A 14,643-nucleotide genomic window follows, 5' to 3' on the forward strand; every position below is an offset into this window, starting at 1 on the left:
GGGGTGTGGGGTGGTAGAGTCACTTGCTTGGTCCCCCTTGTGCAGGTTGTTCTCTCCTTCTGGATTTCTCAGGAAAGGGCTGCCTCATCGGTGTTGCCACGGTTGAGCTGGCTGGTGCATGGCTCGTTGGCTGAGGCCATGCTGTTAGTGTTGCTGTGGGGTTGGCGAAACACCTGCCCAGCCTGTTGGAGGCTCCACCCTGCTTGAAAGATCCTCGGAAATGTAAGGCCCCTACGGCCTTGGCTGTCTCATTATCCATTTTCATTTGCTGCCTGGTTCACTGCTGACCCGAAGAAGGCTTCCCTGTGAAAGGCAAGTTTATGACGGATGCCTGCACTTCATCCTTGAATCCAGACACCCTGAGCCATGCGTGTCTCCTGAGGGTGGGGCCTGTGCACATCTGCCTGCTGGCGGTATCTATATCGTCCAGTGCTGTTTGTGGCAGGAACTGGCTATGTTCTTGCCCTCCTGGAGCACTGCCTTCGCTCACTTTTTGATTTCCTCTTGATGGTTATGCACAAGTCCTTCCATTTCCTCCCATTGCCATTGGCCCTATCTGTTGAGGAGTGCACTGGAATTAGCAATTCTCCATTGTATCACCGATACACAGCCCGATGTTTTTAACCACTAGGTCAATTCTGTTTCTCTCCTTCTCTAGTGGTGGGCCAGTTGACGTGGGAGCATTATTTCTCTTCCTGGCTATTGCTACTATGATGGAGTCTGCCAGCATGTTCCCCTTGATGTACTGGGGATCTTGAGCGGAATACTTATATATTTTCTCCACGAACCGCTCTCGCAGGTTCCTTGAAAGCTTTCTAACCCTGGTCCAATATGAGGGAAACCATAGACAAATAGATACAGGTTCACCTTCTGTGATGGCATCAAGTTTTCGAGAGGAAGCATGATCCCTCTCTTCCTTGAGCTGGACCCCATACATGTCTGCTGCCCTCTTAAGTCCATTGCACAAATGTACAAGCACAGGTCGTCCGGGGCGAAGACCTCTAGGAATAGCTGTCGACACCCTCCTCGGGGGAATCCGGAGTTGACATCCTGCCATTCGTCTTCGAATTGGCCCTGCCTCTCTATTGCGAGTGTTCGTCCTCCTTGTATTCAAAGGGGTCTTCCTGCTCCTCTTTGTGTGGGTACGGCGTCAAGGGCACCTCGATATCCACTAGGTCTTTACCCTATTTCCTCCACACCAAGGGTTTTGTGGGGATGCGGAATGACTTCAGGGAGTTGTCCAACTCCTTCTTACATTGAAGGAGTCTGCAATTTTTGCTTCAAGTCGACGTCTTTTCCTGTTGACCTTGAGCGAGCATTCGGCATCGGTGGTTGAAGAGGGTTTCCTCTTTGGGGAAACCGGTTCTTTGTCCTTTGCCTCCTTGTTTTTTCTTTGTTCCTGTCTTTGCCACTGCTAACATCAAGTGTTGGTGCGAAGGCTTGCCACCATCGGTGTACTTAGGTCAGGACCTGTGTGGCTCGTTATGTTTGTACAGAGATTTGGTCATTGAATCTTTCGACTTTGAAGTTGTTCTGGGGGCTTTATGGTCTTTTGTTACCATTTTCTGATTGGTCCTTTCGGTGTCCCTTCTGCCTTCTTTGTGGCCTCTGCTCCCTTGACACCAACAACGCGTCCTTCTGCATCCAACTCTTACCCGAGTGCTGGCTTGACTTTTTTGAAGTTTTTCTCATCGTCACAAAGAGGCCCAGGTCTTTCAGGAATTACTGTGGGCTGTTTTAATCTTGTCTTGAGAGACTTGGGTACAATATTCGGCACAGGCTTCGCAGGCTTCAGTTTTATGATCCTTCGAGTGGTACAGGTTACAGACCTCGTGTGGATTCCTCTGTGCGAACTTGTGGTGACAGTTTGTGCAGAATTTAAAGGGGGTGTTCTCCATTTCCCTTAGCTGCATCTGTCCTCTGCATTCTTCGGCCATGTGGTCCTCTGTCCGGGTTGAGTATGCTCCCGTCCTCGGTCTTCGGTGTTTCTCATAGCGTCTGCTTTTTTTCGGTCGACTATTTCTCTCTCATCTCTGCAAATTTGACAAGATTCTTCAGAGCTCCTTCGATGTGCCTCCAGACAGAATGGTGGAAAAAAGAATCAGAAGATGGTGATCACACACAGGAAGTTCCGAGGCGCCATCTGACATCACACAGGGGAGGGTCATACCACTAAAATGTGGTCAAGGACGCCTAAACTCAACAAAGCATTGGCATAGCCAATAGGTCTCGCCTTTGGGACCTTATAAGTGTTTAGCCATGCAACAGTTGCATAACTAAATACTTATAAGGTCCCAAAAGCGAGACCTATTGGCTATGGCAAGCGGCCGCGAAAGTGATCGCGATCAAACATCAAAGCGGCCGTGCAGCCGCAAAAGTAACCTCGGTCAAGTGCGGCGCGCGTGCACATGCACTGTAGCTCTAGGCTGGCCTGGTAGCACTTTTTGGAGCCCTCACAAAATGTCTCGCCAGACCAGCGCGAAGGAGGACAAGACACGATTCTGGACCCAACCACTAGATGGCAGAATAGATGCACAGCATGTGAATCCAGAAAAGTATTAATGCTGCAAAATTAAAATAGGCCACACCTCCCAAACACTGTAGTATTGGTTCGGAGTTTCCTGCTCCTAGCGACTCTTGCCTGAACTTACACTGTTTGCTCATCCAACTCGTCACCTATCCGCCCAGACATGTTCTTTAGGACCCGAATGCTGCCCGACACAAGTTCCAGCTGATCATCCTGCTGTTCCATTATAAGCTGCAAAAGAGAAGAAGTACTGGTCAGAGGAAGATAGAGAGGAAACAAGGACTAATCCCCAACAGGGAGGATGGGAAAGGCCCAAAGCAGGGAGGACATCTAGGTAGGACTTTGGGCCAGAGGCGGCTATCCTGTCCAAAGCCCAGCTAACCTAAGACACCCATGGAAGCCATCTTTCTGCATCTCTGAACATAAGCCTCTTGCCCTGTTGCAGACGTGTTACAAGACGGAGACACTTAACATAGATCCATGTTTGAAACTTCCTGGACACAGGTCTTCTTAATCTAGCTCGACAGGTTAAATTGACCGGGTGCTGATAAAAAGAGCATAGTTTACCACCATGATGTAACATGCCTTTCACCTGCCTGTTAATAACATTGCTAGAAAACTGCAAAGCTGCATTTGTGAGAACTGGAAGTCGGAGTTGTGTAGTATCACTCCTCGCAAACATTGGCCCCCATCTATTGGTAATCAAAGCAAACTATTAGCATTTAAATATGTAAGCTTTGTGAAAGAATGCCCAAAATTTTGTTAGTGTACTTACAATGTATGCCAGTAATCTGGGTATAGAAGAAATATATTAAAGCGTGTTCAAGGAAGCTTAACAGTAGAGCTAAGGAAATCTCTACTTGAATTTAACTATTCAAAATCTAACTAATATTCATAACAATATCAAACTGTCCTCTCTGTAACTCACGCAGGTTCAGAATCCTTCCGGCTGGGCCCGACCAGTCTGACATAGTCAAATTGATATGTGATATCCCCGGGGCGCTAGGTGGCGCGCTGACGAGATGTACGCCAGAGCGTGAAGCTCCTGCCATCAGGTGCCATAATCCTGTGAATTCTCCTGCCTGCGACGCGGGTGATCGCTGCAGACGCCGCCGGCCGCGGACCAAGGACTTCCTGCAACCTTGCGGAGGAACTCGGAGCCGGAGATAGCCTGCAGTCCCAAGCTGAGCAGCGTTGAGTCTGGAGCCGGCGGGAGGCGAGGAGCGGGACCTGGACTTTGGCCGACCGCGGGAACTACTCTAGCCCGCAGCTGGCCACGAGACAGCTGGGCCGCAGGGGCAGTGCTTCAGGCAGCAAAGACGAGGCGGCGGCCGACCGCCCGGGACGCGGAAGCCGGTGTCAATAGAGGTGGGCAGCGGCGACTCCGGTGATTGATTGCTGTGACAGGGACCCAGCCTGCAGGTCTGACACAGCAACGAGGGCGGTGCATGCACGGGAGAGACGGCGGCCAACGGTCAACCTAGCGGATCCTGCGCTAGTGGAGTGCCGCCACGGAGCGAGTCGGAGAGGTCGCCACTGAGGTCCTATGCACGACCCTGGCCCAGTGGACCTCGCTGAGTGACCTGGATGCCCCCCCCTCCGGAACTGTCCGGGTGAGTTGAGTGTACCCGACCCCAGCACGACAATGTGGTCGTAGGGTGCGGCGGGGAGGCCCGGGAGCGAGGTGGGCCTCCCTGAAGGCTGCGGCAACGTTGGGGCCTAGTGACGACTGATGCGGATGATCGGGGAGCGACGGGATGCCCCACTCCTAGCGGACACAACATCGGGGCCCGGGGCCTGCAGGACTTGTAACTGGTGCCCAGGCCACTAAACACAGTCCAAGTGGTGCGCGGCTGAGGAGGCGTTGCTCGGTCTCCACAACGAGAACAGTGACAGTATCTGGTGTGCACCCCTACGACGCTGGCACACCGTGGAAAGATTTACGCCCCTGTGTCCCCTATGTGCACAGGGGGCGTTCCAGCTGGTGGCAACTGTGGGGGGGGCCCGCCTTGGACGACGCTTGAGGCCCTGCTCGGGCTGCACCACTATACACCGACAGCCGGCGGCAAAGGAAGGGTGGCCAGTTTGCTAGTGGCCCAGACGTAGTGGGTACTGGAGGCGGAGGTGGCGTAGTGTCCAGCCTGGCAGCTGAGGGAAACGGACGCTGTGGTGGAGGAGCGGTGCCAGACAGGGGACAACAATACATTGTGTGGACAGTGTGGGACGGTACCGGCGGCCCCGGATAACTGTGGATACCGAGCAGTGGGCCTCGGATAGAAGGTGCCCACGCCATCCCAGGAGGGGTCTTTGCCGTCTCCCATCCCTCCTTTCCTTTCCCCGCGCCAGCAAGGAGAGCGTGGTGTTCCTTCTGTCACATCTTGGCGAGGCAGAAGAGGGAGGCTGGACTGTACATCGGAGGCGGGGGTTGCCGACGAATGCCCTCCGCACAGCAATTGGCCATGGGCCGGCTGCGGAACAAGCCGCCCGTGGGCCGGTCACAGACGGAGAAGCTGGGCACCACATTCGGGCGTCATGGTGGAGATATGGAGCTTCCGGCGACAGCGCTCGAGGCGAAAATGGACACAGTATTGGCGGCGGTGGAGAGGCTGGGTACTACACTGTAGCAGACTAGGGCCTCCCTGGAGTCCCGGATTGACAAAGTCACGGTGGACTTCACCCTCCTCCACACAAAACGTCCGAGTGGTGGGTCTGCCGGAAGGTGAGGAGGGACGGAATCCGGAGCAGTTTGTTGAAGGGTGGCTTCGTGACATCCTACCCCCGGGGATGCTCTCTCAGCAGTTCGTGGTGGAGCGCACACACCGGGTCCCGGCGCGGAGGCTTCAACCCGGGGCACGACCGCGCCCCTTTCTCTTCAGGCTCCTCAACTTACGAGACAGGGATGTGGTGCTTCGTGAGGCCAGGAAGTTGGACACCATCAAAGTGGGCGGAGGACAGGTGATGCTTTTCCCGGATTATACTGCTACAGTCCAAAAGCGGAGGAGTAACTATCTGGTAGTGAAGCGCAAGTTGCGCGACCTGGGGATCCCATATTCCCTGCTGTTCCCGTCGCGCCTCAGAGTGATCACGAAGGAAGGGACCCGGTTCTTCGATGCCCCATCTGACATCTGGGATTGGCTGGAGGAAGCAGGGTTGAGCGGAGGTCGGAGGCCTCTGGATTCTGGAGTTGATGGACGCCAGGAGAGGAGGCCGAGACGGCGGCGACGGAAGGAGGCCCGCAGAGCAACGGGGCCGAGCCCCGCCGTGGCACCCAGCCCTGAAAGGATGCGGCTGGAGCGTCAGGAAGTCCTGGAGGCGGTGGCAACCTTGGGGTCCACGAGCAGCCAAGGTGCAGCGGCTGATCATGAGCATAGTGAAACAAACTAGCAGGTCGTCTTCCCCGTCCACCGTACTTTCAGAAGTTCAAGTCCTACCACTGGTGACGCCCCAGACTGCTGACCACATTGTATGAGCCCAGCGCGTTGAGACGGTGGCAGCTGCCAAAGCGAGGGCCGACATGTCTGGGACAGGATGTTATGGGGACTGCTGGAGGGGTCTCTCTCTATTTCCCTGTAAGATGTTGTGCAGTGTCGGATGCTGGCATACACAAAAGTCTGCTGGCTCGTGCTAGGTGGCTGGGGTGGAGGAAGCCCCCGCTTGATGGGGGGGCCTGAGCGCAGGAGGGGGGCAGGGGGTCGGCGGCAGGCGGTGTAGGTAGGTGCGGTGGGGCCACCCACGCATGCTTTGCACCACTTGTGTCATCAGAGGCACAACTGGTGAATGTAGGAGTAGCGCAGGGAAAGTGCAGGTTGCGTCAGCTACAGCCGCATCGCGCACCCGTTAGCCATTACCTGGCTTAGTTTCACTCAATAAGCGTTTAGCTTGCAGTTTGGACGAATGCCTATTTGGGGGTTTGTCCTGGTAGTTACACTGTTATTGTTTTTTATTACATGTATTCAGCAGCACGTAAGTGTTCTTTTGTTAGGGGGGTTTCTGTTGCAACATACCGGCATGACACACAGTCTATGTTCACCCCTCCGACCGATTCGCCCCTGGCCCCGTGGCCACTGTAGACCTCAGTCGCTCTAGATGACTACCACTGACGTAATCACATGGAATATACGGGGAATGTACACGCCTGCACATCGTTACTCCATTTTCACTTACCTGCAGCGGCATAAGGCGCCCATCGCCCTTCTCCAAGAGACTCACATGACGCAGCCTGAGCTCGTCCGGCTGCGCACTCGTTGGAAGGGCCAGCTATTTGGGACTACATACTCTGCGCATGCCCGTGGTACATTGATCTGGGTGAGGGCAGGCACTCCGTTTACATGCACAGCGGTAGTAACTGACACAGCAGGGCGATACACACTGGTTCGCGGGAGACTGAACGGTCAACACTTGTTACTAGGTTCAGTATACGCCCCGAATGTCGACCAACCGTCGTTTTTGGCCCACTTGTCCACAGTGCTGGCGCCATATGCGGGTCTTCCCTGGCTACTAGGGGGGGGGGTGGGGGAGGGGGGGGAACTTTAATTCTGTCCTTGACACACGCCTAGATAGGTCCTTTCCGCCCCTCCGCAACACGCAGGCGGTCTCTAATGCGCGGACCCTCACTGACTGGCAGTCGCGTTGGGCATTATATGATCTGTGGCGCACCCTACACCCCGACGATCGCATCTACTCGTATTATTCAGTGGTACATGACCTCCACGTTCGTATAGACAGGGTGGTGGGCTCCCACTCTTGGACTCCCCTGTTGGGCCAAGCGGAGTATTTGGGTCGGACCCATTCAGACCACAACCCTCTTAGGCTACATCTCACATGGGACTCCGGTCGGCCCCCTGTCCCCGCGTGGCGACTTCAGCCGGCGGCTTTGGACAACACTGAATTTCGCGCCTTCCTAGGCACAGCGATCGAACAATTCTGTGACCTGAACGAGGGAACGGCGAGTAATGAATTAGTAGAGTGGGACGCTCATAAATCTACTATCAGGGGACACTGTCTGGGTGCGACGTGGAATTTTCGCAGGCGGCTCACGCTGTCGCTCGCCGGCCTGGAGTCGCGCCTTCTCTCTTGCGAACTTCATGGTGAGGGTGGGGGTCGTGACTCGGTACGGCTGGCGCGGCTTCGGGCACGCCATGCTGAGTTGCTTGAGCGCTTGCGCTGCCATAATTATGCTGCTCATTCAGCTCGCGTTCACGCCATGTCCGACAGGGCGGGACGGTTACTGGCATGGCTGCTCAGGCGGGAGGCTGCTCACGCACCAATAGACGCAATTAGTAGGCCCGACGGGTCGCTCGTGCACTCATAGTGGGAGATGCATCAGGTAATGACGGAACATTATGCGACCCTATATCGTTCGACAGGGCGCCGGCAGGCGCAGGAACTGGATAGGTTTTTGGAGGCTGCCTGCTTGCCCACGGTTCCAGAAGAACATCAGGAAGCGCTCGAGTGCCCCCTCACCGAGGAGAAGATCGGAGACGCGGTGGCCTCTTTGGCCGCTGGGAGGGCGCCGGGGCCGGACGGGCTCCCCGCGGAATACTTCAAGGCCTACCGGGAGTCACTTGTGCCCAAGTTGCACGCTCTTTACACTACGGCCCTTGAGGAGTGCACCTTACCCGCCTCTATGCGAGAGGCCCCCTTGGTGTCTCTGTTCAAGCCAGGACGGGATCCCACCAACCTGGGGTCATATCGCCCCCTCGCTCTACTTAATGCGGATTATAAAAATTTGGCTAAGGTGCTAGCGGAGCGGCTGACCCAAACGGTGTCGGTGCTAGTCCATGGGGACCAAAACTGTTTTGTACATAAGCGTAATACCTCTCTTAATCTGCGACGGTTTTTCCGGGTGGCCCATGACAGCGTGCAGCAATGGCCTAGGGCGGGCTGTCTGGTCCTAGATCTTGAGAAGGCCTTTGATTGCTTGGAGTGGGAATAACTGGTAGCGGCGCTGTCGCACTATGGGCTGGGCCTCGGGTTTCTCCAAATGGCGGCCCTTTTGTACAAGGACTCCACGGTGAAGGTAAGAACAGGACCGTATATCTCTGACGCCATCCCGATATGCCGTGGTACCAGGCAGGGGTGCCCGCTCTCACCCCTCCTGTTCGCGCTGGCAATAGAGCCCCTGGCCGCCACGCTTCGCAAGGTGCTGGCTGATGGAATCCCGCTGGGGGATGCGACGCACCAGGTATCGCTTTATGCGGATGATCTACTAGTCTTCGTTAGGGATGTGGCACACATCCCGACCGAACTGGAGCGCATTCTGCTCGACTTTGCCGCTCTTTCGGGCCTCAGGGTGAATGCTACTAAGTCATGCCTCTACGCGTTCCGAGCAGACACCCAGGACCCGATCTACCATCTCGGGGGCGTACAGGTCAAATGGCAGCCGGACACCTTCCGTTATCTGGGTATCCAGATATATCGGCAACCAGCAGACCTCGTGGAGGGCAACCTGGACAGAGCTGTAACAGCGGTCAGTATCCAAATGCGGTTCTGGGGCACCCTCCCACTGGCGGTCACGGGGAGAATTGCCTTGGTCAAAATGGTGATTCTACCCCGGCTCCTGTAATACTTCGCTAATTTGCCCACCTATATCCCGGCCTCTTTTTCAACAGCCCTTACACGGTCCCTTCGGGACTTTATATGGGGTACCGCCCATCACAGAGTCGTACTGCCCAAGCTATATCTCCCCACTGACCAGGGAGGCCGTGCGATGCCGTGTTTCGAGCATTATTACCTAGCCGCGCAGCTGCAATGGATAGCCCGGTGGTTGGCGAATAGAGGGCGGGACGATACGGCGACTGCGGCACCCACCCTCCCCCTAGCTGATCTCCTCAACCTATTCCACCCGGGGGCGAAAGTAACAAGACCTGTGCCCCTCCTTATGGTAGTGGCCTACAAGTGCTACCGTCGCGCTCTCTACCTCACTCTGGCCCGGACCCCTTATGCACCGGCTATACCGATTGAGGGCTCCCCTAACGGTCAGGGAGTGCTTAGTGCCTCGGAGCTGGCGGACTGGACCGCGGCAGATATACAATCAATGGGGGACCTTTACCGAGACGGGGTTCTCGTCCCGTTCGCCTCTCTGGCGGAGGAGACAGGGCTATCGCCGGACCACTTCCTTCGCCACCGGTCCCTGGTGGCGACGCTCGCGAGCCGCTGGGGAGATCTGCGGGAGGAACCAAAACAGCATCTCACGATGCAATACCTTCATGTGATGGGACGAGGGAGGCACCTGGTCCGATGGTTCGTGGCCTCCCTGCGCACGCATGCAGCGATTAGTCTGACTTCACTGCGTCGTAAGTGGGAGGCGGATCTGGCCCGAACCATGGCTGATAAAGAATGGGACAGAGTGCTGCAGGGCCCGACGAAGATCCCCCGGAATATGCGCTTCCGCCAAATACAATTTTTCATTTTGCATAGAGCGTACATTACGCCTGAATCCATCAACAGATACTTCCATCGTGAGGATGCGGCTTGTCCTCGCTGTGCAGAACTAGATGCCGGACTGGTTCACATGTTATGGAGCTGTCCTGCGCTGTGCTCGTATTGGCAGGTGGTGCACGAGGCACTCCGTAAATGCACAGGACACAACATCCTGTTTGAATGGCATACCTACCTGCTGCACTTTTTCCGCAGGACTCCCTCCACGAAGACCGCCTCTCTGTTTCTTGACCTAGGGATAGCGATGGAAAGCGGCTGCTCACTAAGCAATGGAAAGCAGCTGACCCACCTCACGCGCGGGCATGGCGGGGCTCATTCCTAGTGTGGGCCAAAGCGGAGGGCATGGCTCTTTCAAGTGAAGAAACACTGGGCCTCAGGAAGATGCCTATAGCATATCAGTGGGAGGCTCTATTGCAGGCCATGTTGAGACTAGACGGGGAGCGTGTGGGGATTTGTTACGGGCGCGGGGTGGGCACCCCCCTAGAGCGGCCAGATAGTGGCCAACCCAGGAACGAGGTGGACAGTACTGCGATGAGGGTCTAGTAGCACAGGTGGGGCGCAAAGCGAATATGACAATGCCAATAAAGTAGTTATATAAGGGGCATCGAGATGGGGGGGGACAGATCGGGGGACAGAGTTAGGTGACGCTAGAACATACGCCGGATGTTGCTGGGCCTGTTGTTGTTTCGTTTGGGTATCTGAAGTTCTACCCCATTATGACTTGGTTCGCTAACTGTTTATGGAAAGGCGCCTGGGGAAGGTGGCTGGAACGTTAACAGGCCGCCATGGGAGGAAGGTCTCTCGGCAGCAAGAACTTGACAGGGGCCTCATGGTTTCCCGCAGCTGAGACGCCTTGAATATTGATATGAGACCTGGACATATACCTACCTACCTTCCGATACTTCATGTTTATCTGCCTGGGTAATTACCGATGGTATCGCTATTGATGTAAGTTGCTCTGACTTCAATGTGCGCTGTAAACCTTGATAAATGCCAATAAACAGATTATATAATAATTAATATGTGACATCCCCGTCACTACAGCTGAGCATAGCATGGCTGTTCAAGGCGAGGGCCTTGCATCCTCCTTTCTACAAAGCATACACTGCAGTGCAGCGCTCCACAGTAAATAAAAAAAATATTTAAAAAACACCATTGTGTTACTTTTAGCTGTAATAAACTAAAGAGGAGCTAATGTGAAACCAAGAACACTGTAAAGATATCTTGTGTGGTAGGGCACCGCCTGAAAGCCTCTGATAAGCCACTCTTTGAAATGACCCGGCACACCCTTTTAGTGCTTGAATCTCTCAGCTTAGCCCGTTTGAGCAGAGAAGGAATATGCTACTTACCAGTATGCATCTGTTCTTGGCATGTAGAGCTGCAGATCTACACACTTGTGCATAGATCGCCATCTGGTGTTGGGCCCGGATGTTTGCAGTTTGTTTTTCCTCTTGGAAAGTCTTTGGAAGTCACGAGTTCGGTGACTCCTCCCTTGGATCGTACTGCGCATGGGCTTCGGCTCCATCCTCAGATTGTTTTTCGCCAGCAGGGAAAGATGGAGCGTAGTAATAACAGTGAAGATGCCCATGTGTGTGTTATCTAAATAAGAATAGCTGGAACAGATACAGGTAGCCGGGGAGGTGGGTGGGCGTGTGTAGATCTGCAGCTCTACATGCCAAGAACAGATGCATACTGGTAAGTAGCATATTCCGTTCGAGGCATATGAGCTGCAGATTACACACTTGTGCATAGATTATATAGCAGTACCACCGTTAGCGACGACCACCCGTATCTGTTGCAGAGGTTTGAAATGTTTTGAGTACAGCCTGGCCCACACTAGCTTGTTGCTTAGTTTGCACATCTACACAATAGTGTTTGGTGAAAGTGTGCGGTGTTGACCATGTAGCTGCTTTGCAGATATCATCTAATGGGATGTTCCCTAGAAAAGCCATTGAAGCCCCTATTTTACGTGTAGAATGGACTTAAGGGGGAACGGATAGCGTTTGTTTTGCTTTATTGTAGCAAATTTGAATACACTTGACAATCCACCTAGCTATCTCCGACTTGGAGATGGGGTTGCCCTTGTGTGGTGGAGAGAAAGAGACAAACAATTGTTTGGTCTTACGGAGAGGTTGTGTTCTCTCGATGTAGTAGAGTAAGGCTCGTTTGACATCTAGTGTGTGAAGAGCTCTTTCTGCAACAGTTTGTGGTTGCGAGAGGAATACTGGTAGTTCTACCGATTGGTTTAGGTGGAAAGAAGAAATGACTTTGGGAAGGAATTTTCGGTTGGTACGGAGAACCACCTTATTATGGTGCAATTTTAGAAAAGGTTCTTGAATAGTAAATGCTTGTATCTCACTGACCCTTCTGAGGGAAGTGATGGCTACAAGAAAAGCGGTTTTCCATGTTAAGAATTGAAGTTCACATTTGTGTAGGGGTTCAAAAGTAGGTCCCATTAGTCTGGTGAGAACAATATTTAGGTTCCACACAGGTGAGGGTGGTACTCTGGGGGGAATTATTCTTTTAAGGCCTTCCATGAAGGCTTTAATGGCAGGTACTCTAAAAAGTGATAGATGTTGCCTGTTTTGTAGGTAAGCTGATATGGCTGCTAGGTGTAGTCGAATGGACGTATAGGCTAGATTGCACCTTTGTAGGTGGAGCAAGTAGCCTATGATGTGTTGAATGGACACATCCAGTGGATTGATGGTGTTGTTTTGACAATAGATAACAAAACGTTTCCACTTGGCGGCGTAGCACGCTCTAGTGGTAGGGCGCCTAGCTTCTTTGATGACGTTCATACAGTCAGGGGGAAGATTTAGGTACCTGAATTCTAGGATTTCAGGAGCCAGATCGCAAGGTTGAGCTGAGCTGGGTCCGGGTGTCTGATCTCTCCATGGTTCTGGGTTAAGAGGTGTGGAGAGAGGCGTAATTTTTGATGCGGTACTACCGATAGTTCCAGCAGTGTGATGTACCACAGTTGTCTGGCCCAAGTTGGCGCTACTAATATTAGTGTGAGGGAGTGCTGTTGTAGTTTGCGCACTACTAATGGAATGAGTGGGAGAGGCGGAAAAGCGTACGCAAATCTGCCTGACCAGTTCATCCATATCGCATTGCCTTTGGACAATGGGTGTGGGTATCTGGTGGCGAAGCTTGGGCATTTTTTGTTTTTGTGGGTGGCGAAGAGGTCTATCTGTGGATGCCCTCACATTTGAAAGTATGGGTGAAGAACTTGCGGGTAAAGTTCCCACTCATGGAGTTGTTGTGTTTGTCTGCTGAGTAGATCTGCCATAGTGTTTTGTACTCCTGGGACATGTTGGGCTAGGAGAAAGATTTTCCGGGTTATGGCCCATCTCCATATGCTCTGTGCTAATTGAGAGAGCTGTGGAGAGTGTGTGCCGCCTTGTTTTTGAATATAATACATGGCTGTTATGTTGTCTGTGCGGATTAGGACTGCTTTGCCCAAAATTTGTGTCTTAAAGGATTTTAGGGCTAGGAAGATCGCTAGTAACTCCAGATGGTTGATATGGAGTAGCTTCTGTTGAGGTGACCATTTGCCTTGCATGGTGAGATGTAATAGATGAGCTCCCCAGCCGGAGAGCGATGAGTCGGTTGTTAGTACTATCTGTGGGACCGGGTCCAGGAACGGTCGACCTTTGGAAGGGTTTGTGGTAGTCCACCACTGCAGAGAGAGATGGGTACGACCGTCTACCAACACCAGATCTGTTAATTGACCCTGGGCCTGGTTCCATTGGTGCGCTAAGCACTCTTGGAGAGGACGCATCTGGAGTCTTGCGTGAGGTACTATGAAGATGCAAGAGGCCATCATATTAGTTGCATGAACACCCGAGCTGGAAGGGGGTGTTGTGCTATAAATTTTGCGCGTAGAGCCTGGATGCTTGCAATCCTGGCAGGATTGGGGTAGGCGAGCGCTTTTAAGGTGTCTATAGTGGCACCTAGATATTGTTTTATGTGGGATGGGTGGAGATGGGACTTTTCGTGGTTTACTGTGAAGCCCAGCTGATGAAGTAGCTGGATGGTGGTGTGTGTGTGTTGTACACACTGATTGTGAACTGGCTTTTATCAACCAGTCGTCTAGGTAAGGGAAGACATGAATGTGTTGTCTTCGCAGATGTGCTGCCACCACTGCTAGGCACTTGGTGAATACTCGTGGTGCGGTTGTGACTCCGAACGGGAGCACTTTGAATTGGTAGTGTTGGCCGTCCACTACGAATCGGAGGTACTTCCTGTGGGCCTTGTGCACTGGAATGTGGAAGTAAGCGTCTTTTAGGTCCAAAGTGGTGAGGAAGTAGTTTTGGGAAAGTAGCGGAAGTACCTGCTGAAGCGTCACCATATGAAAGTGGTCTGAGTGTATGTATGTGTTTAGGGGCCGAAGGTCTAGGATGGGCCATAGAGTCACGTCCCTTTTTGGTATGAGAAAATACAGGGAGTAGACCCCTATATTTTGTTGGTTGGTTGGAACGTGTTCTATTGCCTCCTTGTCTAGGAGGGAGATTACTTCCTGCTTGAGTAGCCGTAGATGTTCTGGTGACATCGGGCGTTGTCTGGGTGGAATGTTTGGGGGGGTAGATGTTAGTTCTAGGCAGTAGCCTGACCAAATTATTTGTGTTACCCATTTGTCTGAGGTGATGGTAGTCCAGACCGGAAGAAAATGTTGG

General features: G+C 53.2%; 1 protein-coding gene across 1 annotated transcript in view; it reads right to left on the reverse strand.

Annotated features, from left to right (window-relative positions):
* The window catches only part of STX10 (syntaxin 10), a 145,177-nt gene that overhangs the window by 53,097 nt on the left and 77,437 nt on the right, over window positions 1–14,643 (reverse strand). The window contains exon 6 of the mRNA XM_085600703.1: window positions 2,652–2,758. Within this exon, the coding sequence (XP_085456829.1) occupies window positions 2,652–2,758 (107 nt within the window). The remainder of the gene's footprint in view (window positions 1–2,651; window positions 2,759–14,643) is intronic.

This window comes from Triturus cristatus, chromosome 4_2 (assembly GCF_964204655.1).
Source record: "Triturus cristatus chromosome 4_2, aTriCri1.1, whole genome shotgun sequence".
Taxonomy (NCBI): Eukaryota; Metazoa; Chordata; class Amphibia; order Caudata; family Salamandridae; genus Triturus; species Triturus cristatus.